Genomic DNA, 9,727 nt, shown 5'->3' with positions numbered 1-9,727 from the left:
TTTTTATTGTTTTTGTTTATTTTTCGAGAAAGAGTTTCTCTGCAGTTTGGGAGCCTGTCCTGGAACTAGCTCTTGTAGACCAGGTTGGCCTCAAACTCAAAGAGATCCACCTGCCTCTGCCTCCCAAGTGCTGGGATTAAAGGCGTGGACCACCAACATCACCCGGCAAAGATTTTTTGTTTTTGTTTTTTTAAACAGGGTTTCTCTGTAGCTTTGGAACCTGTCCTGGAACTAGATCTTATAGACCAGGCTAGCCTCAAACTCACAGAGATCTGCCTGCCTCTGCTTCCCGAGTGCTGGGATTAAAGGTGTGCACCGCTGCTGCCCTTATTGCTGCATTTCTTAACATAACAGCAGAAATGGCGATATTTGCTTCTTCCCTAGGTCTGTGACCTATCCAGTCTCAGCTGAGCTGTGTTAGGCATAGGTTCCATCTCATGAAGTGGGCCAATCAGATAGTGGTTGGTTACTCCCACAAACTTTGTTCTCCTATTGTATCAGCACATCTAACGGTCAAGTAACCGCTGGAGAATGAAGGGTTGGTAGCCTGGTTAGTTTTTACCTTGTCTCCTTTAGCAGTGTGAAAATTATGTCCCAGTACTGTGAGCACAAATGAGCCTGGGGGTGGGGGGAGTCCTTGTTAGGCACCTGTTCACCTTCTCCATGTTCAATGAGATATATAGGTATTGTCTCCAGCAACAGGGCTATACCATCAACCTGCAGACAGCAACTAATAACCTTAGCAATAGCCTGCGTGGTTTGGGGGTTCCTATGGGGTCCATTTGGTCAACAACTCAATTAGATGCAACCTATTCCTGGAACTTGGGATTTTATTTGATGATGAGGGATGTCTAGTGGTTGCTTTGTCTCCCCCATTATTTGGTGATTGCACTTAGATTTCTTACACACACACACACACACACACACACACACACACACACACAGAAGCTTCTATGGTATTGATTTCCAAACAACTGCTTAAATGGTCCCCAGTTTTAGCTGCTCCCCCACCCCAGTATTTCCTCCCTTACCCATCTCTTCCCTACCATTCCATGTCTGATCCTTTCTTCCCAGGTCTTCCTTGACCATGATTTAGGTGGTATATAACTATTCTATTTCCTCTTCCAAGGGAGATCTCTCCCTCTTCCTAGTCCCTTCCTCTGTAGCTATCCACATATACGGAATACATACCACATTTGGCTTTTAGGGTCTGAGTTTCCTCACTCAGGATGATTATTATCAAGTTTCATCCATTTACCTATGATTTCACAATTCCATGTTTTAACGGCCAAGTAATATCCCATATGTAATTGTACTGTGGTCACTTTATCCGTGAAACATGAGGGCCGGCTTGTGTGGTTTCTGTCTTCCCACCAGGTCCCACAGTCAGCAAGTACCAAAGAAAATTACACAGATAATCTACATTAGGTTATAAACTGATTGGCCTATTAGCTCAGGCTTTGTATTAGCTCTTATAACATATATTACCCCATTATCCTTGACTATGTTAGCCACATGGCTCAGTGCCTTTCTCAGCCAGGTAGGTTACATCTAGCTTCTTGGTGGTCTGGGCAGCAATAGAAAGAATGGGCTTCCTCCTTCCTTGCATTCTCCTGTTCTCATTGCCCAGCCTCTACTTCCTGTCTGGTTGACCCACCTATTGCCTGGCCAATCAGCGTTTATTTAAAACATGATTGACAGAATACAGACAATTCTCCCTCACCATATCCATTTATCCAGTTCTGTATTTTTATAGGTTTTCTCTATGTGTGAAAGTGTGTGTCTCTGTGTCTTCAGGAGTTTATCATGCTTTTCTTTGGTTCTTTTTGTCTGCTTATCTGTTTTATCCTATTCTTGCCAGTTTTTATTTTTGTAGATGCCCGTTTCTATTCTAATGAGAGAGAATAAAGAGTGTGGATTTGGGCCAGTGGGGGATGGTGTGGGGAGGTTCTGGGATGAGTTGGGAGAGGGGAAACTGTGATCATAATGTATTATATGAAAAGAAGCTATTTTAAATAAAAGTTAAAATTACACACACACATACACACACACCAGCAAGGTTACCTTTCTTAGGGTAACCTTTTTCTGACATAAAGTGATGATCCAGGGACACACTACATTATACATTTCTGGTGTTATTATTATTATTACCAGCTAACAAATGCCTTTCTTTTGACCTGGAGATTCTGTTTGAGTCAAATAACCAGAGAAATGAGCACTTATTTACTTTAGAGGACAGAGGCAGGAATGTCCTCCATACTAGTAAATAAAGGGTTGAGTACTCTCACAGTCAGCTAGTGCTATGCCTAGAGACAAAATGACTGTTGACTTCACAATGCATGGGCACAGCTCACAAGGTACTAAGTAGGGGGTTGTTTAGAACATGTTTCCTGGTTGTTTAATGTCACGTGCAAAATCAGTCATACCAGTCCCTTGTAAAGGATTGAATGTTTGTTAGTCTTTGGAGCCTGTTATGCCCAAATCCACAAAGTCCTCCAAAAGCCAACAAGGAAACCGAGTCCTGTATGCAAAAGCAAAGAGCTTTTATTTTATTCAGGTTTGCAAACTCGGTCTCTCCACATGTCCAATGTATTGGAATAAATGGAAAGCCCTGAGCTCAGTTAGAGTTGGGTTTTTATAGTAGTAAAGGGTAAGGGGTTTCTGAGATTCAGGACCCCTGATTGGCTGGCATTTGTCTAAGGGTGTCCTGGTGAGTGTGTACTGACAGGTGATCCTATCTACAGTGGTTGGACCATTAGGCATTTCCTTTGGATGGTCTGTTCTTGGGCGGTGCTCAGGTGATCTCAGTTTGTGGTTCTTCCTGCAACCAGGTATTGCTACAGGATAAACTACGGAGACTCAGGCCTCCATTAAACTTATCAATGTCTGAGTCCTACTCTGGCAGGTGATAATGGTTGGAAGTAAAGAACTTTCTTTGGGTGACCTGTTCATATTTAGCATATCATGGCTGGCTCCTACAGAGCCAGGTCACTGGGATGTAGTGTCATGTAGATGGTGGGCAGGTGGGACTTGCATACCTATTGTACAAGTATGTGTTAAAAGGCTATAAAGATTGGTGTATTTTCTCACAAATCTCACTAGTAATTTTTGATCGAGTGGGACATTTGTTCATAAAGTATAAAACATGACAATACAATTTAAAAGTCTATGTGTCGAGCCAGGGAGGTTTGGTTTAAAACGAAAGCCACAACGCAATGACAATCTGATGATGGTCTAGGTACCTGGAATGTCAGGCTGGCTTTGCTCCCTGGCACTGGAAGCTGCAGAGGGAATCCTGAGAGGTATTTCTCCAAGAAACCACAAGAGGATCTCCGAGCTCAGGCAGCCAGCTTCCGCCTCTCAGGCTTTCCCACCTCCTGCGGAGAGGAGCCCAGGCAAGAGCTGCACCAACCCAGCCAGGTCTTCCGGATAGATACAGCACCGATGCGTGCACTGTCTGTTCGTGAGTTTTGAGTTTCGCAGATCGACTCTCAAGCCTCGTGTTTTAGGATGAAGCGCCACCCCCGCCCCCCGAGCTTAATATTTTGGTATTTATTTTCCTTTCTTTCCCTGCTTAGGAAGGGAAAGTGAATTCTGCTCACCCAAATGGAGCTGGTTAGTTTCTCAGGGGCTGAAGAAGGAAAGGCGGACCAGCAAGGAGGGTGAGCATGCACTGCGCATGCTCTGCAAAGCATCCCAGCCTGGCCAGCTTAGGCAAGGGAGAGAAAAAAAAAAAAATCAAAGGCTAACAGCTGGTGCTTTGAAGATTCTTGACCTTGCATTCTGCTTTCATACTTATGCTCAGAGAGCTTGCTTTGAATATGTCATTCCTCCTGACTCATTTAGCATAAAGTATTTTTCCTAGGTGGTACCATGAAGCTTTCTAAAGTAAAATATTCAGCTCTGTTGAGCTTGCCCATTGTGTCCCGTAAGTGGAGCAAAGCACTCCAAACTTCAGAAGAGATCGGGGCGCACTCATTCATAATAATAGCACATCAAACCTGTGCAGGCAAGGAAAGAATAAACTCCGCCAGCATGGGGCCGTACAAAGGTCTCACGCCTTCTATTCTGACAGGTTGCAAATAAATACAGACACATGTAATCCCAGGACATGGCTCCTTATGCTGACGTCTTATAAAAGTATCCAAGTGCCTGTCTGTCTGTATTGTAACACAGATTATAATCATGTTCTGAAAATCAAAAGAAATATGGCGAGAATACAGCGTTGCAGGAAGAAGTAGTGAGTGTCTGCCCAGCTTCCTGCTCAGGGGCACAGTGGACGCAGTGACTAAGGACAACTAGTTAACCTCCCGGGACTTTTCTCCACCTGTGCAGTGGAACTAGGCCGAGAATTCGAATGACTCAATCCCAGGGACTCTCAGCTCCCGTGGAACCGTGCCTGGCCTTGTTTTCACCTGGGTTTCTGTAACTATGTCAGAAGTGGAAGCACGAAAGGACTGTTACATTTTCTTTTAGTTTTCTTGCAGAATTAAAAAAAAAAAATTCACGGAGTTGACTTGCAGGTGGCCCTCCTGCATGTGTGGATTCTGTATCCTTGGGTCCAAATAAACTTGAGTGGAAAATACTGTCTTAAAAAGGTGTATCTGTACCAAACAGGCATTTAGCTTATTCCTTAAATAATTATAACCGCTATTTACATAGCATTTTTATACAGTAGGCATCGCAAGTAGTCTGGAGCTGACTTAAACCATATGGGGAGTCTATGAAATTTTTAATGCATTTTCTGTGACAGATTTAGCATTCCCAGGGACCCAAGGAACCAGTTTCTAGAGAGGAAACTGAGATACGACTACACTGGTAGAGAGACTCAAGATAATAGTGCACCATTTTTTGAATGTTTTTTTGAAGCATTCCATTGTATGGTGCAGAAATTGAAGATGAAGGAAGAGTTTTGCAGAAGGTTGAAGAAGTGAGCCAGGAGCTGGCTGGTAGGAATCTCCAGAGAACACAGACCTTTGTACTTACATAAGTGTGGGCAAAGAAGGATGCTAGAAACAGGCGTGGTTGGGCTGAGCTGGGTGAGCCCAAGTCCCCACCCAGGTTGGTAGTGGTCAATGGCCTCATGTTAATCAAGGCAGCATTGTGCTTAGTTAAAAACAAGACTGTTACCAACCACTGTCTCCAGCCTCCTGCTGGCTGGCACTCCCCATCTGTGAATTCAGAGACCAGGGAGGGAATTCCCAAGAGCTGCAACCTGCTTCTCTCTCTGTTTTCTGAAAAGATTTATTTGTCAGAGTGGCTAAAATCCCTTTTCTCTACAAATACGCTCCATGTCCACACCCTCCTTCTGGACCCTAACAACAACCTAAGTCGTCCCTGTCGCGCCCCCCCCTCCCCACACACACACACAGTTCAGCTGATGGAGCTGGAGTTTATTGGCCATGCTTACAGAGGACAGGTAAAAGGTTACTGACAGCATGTCACGTGAACACGAAACAATCAAACTGCAAAATCTTCACTTAACATGGTTAATTGCATCCTTATCTCCTTGCCCCACTGTCCCCAAGCCTGTATGTTCTAGCACCCCCAACCCCATGCAGACTATTGCCAGTGAGGCCAAATGCATACAAATGGCTGCGAAGAATGGCTGGAAATCAGGCGAGGGTCCACTGGCATCTCAGACCCCTTCTTCTCTGAAGGAGAGTCAACAATCCCCAGGCCCAGTCCTGATGGATTCCTGAAAGCAGGCATAGCGCACCTCTCATAATCATCGTGGTAGCCTGGCTGGAAGGATAGCACCTTAGAGCAGTCATTATTAAAGAAACTGTCGTGGTTCCATGAATAATCATAGTTGGAAATGTATTTTCTATCAATGATTTTTTTCCATTAAGAAAGCAAAATTCTTATTTGTGTTGAAGCTAATAATTGCATGGCAAAAGATTAGCTTTCTAAGGGGCCATTGCAAAGAAAAATAGGCAATTTTCAGTTTGGAACGTGAAAATAGTTTCAATTCCACTCCACGGAGAGTTCCTTGCTTTCTAACTTTGAACCCTTCTCTCTGGCCTTAATCATTTCTCTTCTGCTAATTACCGATATGCTCTAGCCTCTCTTTAGGAGAAAAAGGGACATGGTTGGGACTTCCCAGCAAGCCACAATTACAAGCACCAGGGGGAGTTGAGGGAAACAAGCACCACGCTAGAGAAGATCGCCTTTGGGCAAAACATTTCGCCTCCTTGCAATGGCGTCTCTAAGAGAAGACGTACGGCACGGGAGGCAACTGGGGTGGGTGCACTGCAGAAAAACTACTAGTGCCCAAGGCTTTATCGATGACACGGGCCAGTCCCCGGGCCCTTTCTGTGCCTCCCTGCGGGATCCCCAAGCTCTCCTCCCCAGCCCCGCCCCCTTTCCCGACCTCCAACTCCGAGTCCATTCAAACCTCGCTGCCTTCGCCCGGCGTTGCCAAGCGTGTTAATTGGGGAAACTCCTCCCCGCCGCGGCTGGCGGGCACCGCCAGAGCAGCCGCGACCTCCTGCCCCGCCTCGGAGCGCAGCGGCCCCAGCTCAGAGCCCCGAGCCAGCCCGGGTAGTGGGCGGGTGGCCCGCGGGTCTCGGGTTGCGGGAGGAGGGCGCCCCGCCACCTGCCGCCCGTCCTCATCTCCCCCGCCCCGCACGCCGAGAGCGCCCGGGAGCGGACACATCCCGCGTGCGCCCCGCGGAGCCGGGACCGTCGGGGCCGCGGCGCTCGGAGCTGACACTTGTCCCTCCCGGCCCGCCGGATCTGAGGCGCTGCAGCCCGTGTTAGCCTGGGCGCCTGAGCCGGAGGAAAGCCGGGACAGCCGCGCCCGGCAGAGGCTTCGGACCCGCGCCCGGAGCGCCATGGCTGCGAAGCTGCTGCTTCTCCTCTGCCTGTTCTCGGGCTTACACGCTCGGTAAGTGGCTGCCAGGCGTTCCCCCGAGGCCGGCGGGGGCGGGAGGGCGGCGGGGGGCGCTGTCTGCTGGCCGACAGTCCCTGGTGCGCACCGTCCACTGGGTTGCAGGAGATGGATGGTTCAGGCACCTCACCTGTAGGTCTCCCCCAGGACCAGACCCCCTCTCCAGGGCCGCTTCAGCCCCTCCGCCACCGGATGTGTGTGGGGTCTGTTCAGGCGATTTTAGGATGTGGTGCTTTTAAGGGAATTTGGAATTCAGAATGATGAGGCAGTGGCCTTATCTTTCTCATCTCTTCCAAGGGCTTACTGACACACATGGGTTAACATTCTATATCCATTCCATCATTGAAAAGAAATCCCAAGACCCAGGAATTCTGTTTTCTCAGTCACCCTGTGCTGGAGGGGGCTGGAGCAGGTGGTCAGGAAGAGTCCTGCATCTCCCCCAGCTCCTACACCACATACAAGCACTTCAGACTCTATAAAAGAATCATGTTGCGGTTCACACGGGCGCTTCTTCCTGAAACTATGGGAAATTACCTCACCGTGAATACCCAAAACCAGCACCAGTCAGCTCACAGAAACTCAGAAGCACTCCAGAGACAGACAAGGGCACATAAAAAGGGCGGCGGCACTGGAAGGGTTAAAGCCTGTTGCCATAAACACAACCAGAGACGTTGACATGGTTTAATTCCCATCTCCCAGACTGATATTCTGGCTCCAGCTTGTAGACTACCCTGCACTTGGGAAATCCCTGACTGCATTCCCTACCCTCACCCTAGGAGTCAGAGGGCTCCCCATCCCTTCCAGAGAGCACACTTGTTTGGACGTTTCTCAATTTCCTGAACCAGAAAGCAAATTAGAAAGCCTTCATCCCTGTGGTTCACAGGTCCTGTAGCCCTCACCGGTGTCCATCATCCTTCACGTGTGTGAAATATCAAATAACTATGAGGTCTCCTCAATAACTCCCCAAAACTGTGAGAGGAGGGCTTCCCAAATGCTTGCTCCATCTAACCAAGGTCCTTACCCTAAGGAAGAAATCCCAGTCCCTATCCCCCAGGATTTACTGAGTTAACACTGGTGACTTGAACACTTAGGAAGGGGAGGCCTCTCCACCAAAGTTTCTTCTTGTCCAAGGAGGCAGCTAGAACGTGCGATGCACAAGTGTGTTTTGAAGGGGCTTGTGTCTGGAGGGACCTTGGTTCAGAACAGACGCCACCAGAAGCATCAATAAGGCTGCAGTGGCATCAGCAAGTCCCTTCCTCTAGCCAGCACCTCAGAAACCTGGCTTGCAGTCTGGGGTTGGATCATCTGTGTAGATTTATAGATAGTTGCAGTTCTGCAAGAAAAGATGCCAGGTTCTCTCATCGTTCTGTGTATGACCGGGGGAAGGTGGAGCAGTCTGGTTTCTGCACACTCCCAAACATGAGACTCTCTTGGGAGTCCTCATCTTTTCTTCCCAGCCAAGGTACATGTATTGATGTTACATGTTCTCTATCACAGCCTTCAGTCGTGGCAATTATAATTGCTTATCAGCTTAAAAGAATCCATTTGGTGCTCATTTTATTGCTGTATGCCTCACTTTAAAGGGTGTTTACTTTTTTAATGGGTTTAGTGTCTCTGAGAGGATTCTCTTCAGCATTCAAAATTCCTTGCTGGTATGGATGCTCCCTATGTAGACTCTGACAGGATCCCTTGTGTCTCCCCCACCCCTGGTACCCACGGCAGAGCTTATTACAGGGGAAAACGTGGCACCTCATTTCAATGTTTGGAACATGCTTACTAATTTCCTAGGTTCAGGGATTCGTTTTAAAGTTGAAAACTCCTTTGGAGGTTGCTCCTGTCATTCTGATGAAGAGAAGGTGTATGAACAGAAGGAAATGTCTGGGGATTGAGCATGCGCTTGCTTAACTTTTAAGGAAAAGCTAATTGCAGCAATGCTGTTTAGGAGGCAGCAATCCAAGCAATAGAGTGCTCAGAAGGTTATATATAACCCATGTAGAATTCTGAAGAGAAAGGAAATCCCATTCCATCCACCTGCTAGTGGGTCCTCTGAGGTGAGACTGGTTTCCTTCAGGGCACAGTAGAGGGGGAGGGTTAATCTCCGGGACTGGGCAAAGCTCAGTGCTGGCAACTGAGGAGCAAGGACCTCTGAAGCACTTTGTACCAGCTCCATAGCTGGGGTTCCACGGAGGAGAGAGAAGCGTCTGCTTTTCCGGCCCTTAACCCCAGCACTCCCTCCTGCCCAGCCTCTCAGGAAGAAGCTTATGCAATTTCAGGTACCGCCTCTGACCACTAGAGGGAGAATGAGACTCCTAATAATACCCGCCCTTGAAGTAGCGGGCTTTTCTGGGACTGTTCCGGGTCTAGGAGTACAGTTAACAGGGGGGGCTGAGTGTACTGATTATGCACACGTGACTGATGGGCCAGTGAGGACCGTGGGTAGAGCTGTAGACCCAGTGCCTCTGCAGTGGTGGAGACGGCCGGGCAAGAGGTGGCCAGAGGAAGACAAGAAAGGGAGGGCAGGAGAAAGACAGGAATGTAGCAGGGCACCCTGGAGGCCTCATGTCACTTAGAGGAACTATCTACCCAATTTCACAGCCCCCAAGTATCTTTGTCCTGGGATAATTTGTTAGGTCCTAAAGGCAGTGTGTGGCTATCCGCTGTCCAGATGACTCGCGCTTTTTCTTGTTTTGTTTTGCTTTCCTAAGACCATGATATTTTAACATTGCTGATACAGCTTCCGGCTACATAAAATACCTGGGCATTTAAAACTCCACCACATTCTTTGTACAAATGCAGCTTCACAGCCAGTGAAGTGCATCTCCCTTATTGGGTGGA

At 47.8% G+C, this 9,727-nt stretch overlaps 1 protein-coding gene across 1 annotated transcript in view; it reads left to right on the top strand.

Annotated features, from left to right (window-relative positions):
- The first annotated feature begins 6,448 nt into the window (after window positions 1-6,448).
- Gabrg3 (gamma-aminobutyric acid type A receptor subunit gamma3) overlaps window positions 6,449-9,727 on the top strand; it is a 490,239-nt gene continuing 486,960 nt past the window's right edge. The window contains exon 1 of the mRNA XM_041649068.1: window positions 6,449-6,889. Coding sequence (XP_041505002.1) covers window positions 6,837-6,889 — 53 coding nt within the window. The 5' untranslated portion in view covers window positions 6,449-6,836. The remainder of the gene's footprint in view (window positions 6,890-9,727) is intronic.

The sequence above is a fragment of the Microtus oregoni genome, unplaced genomic scaffold (assembly GCF_018167655.1).
Source record: "Microtus oregoni isolate MIOR12 unplaced genomic scaffold, Mior012 000000F_ref0000247, whole genome shotgun sequence".
In the NCBI taxonomy this organism is placed as follows: Eukaryota; Metazoa; Chordata; class Mammalia; order Rodentia; family Cricetidae; genus Microtus; species Microtus oregoni.
The sequence above is the reverse complement of the archived record's forward strand: the minus strand, read 5'-3'. Positions and strand labels throughout refer to the sequence as shown.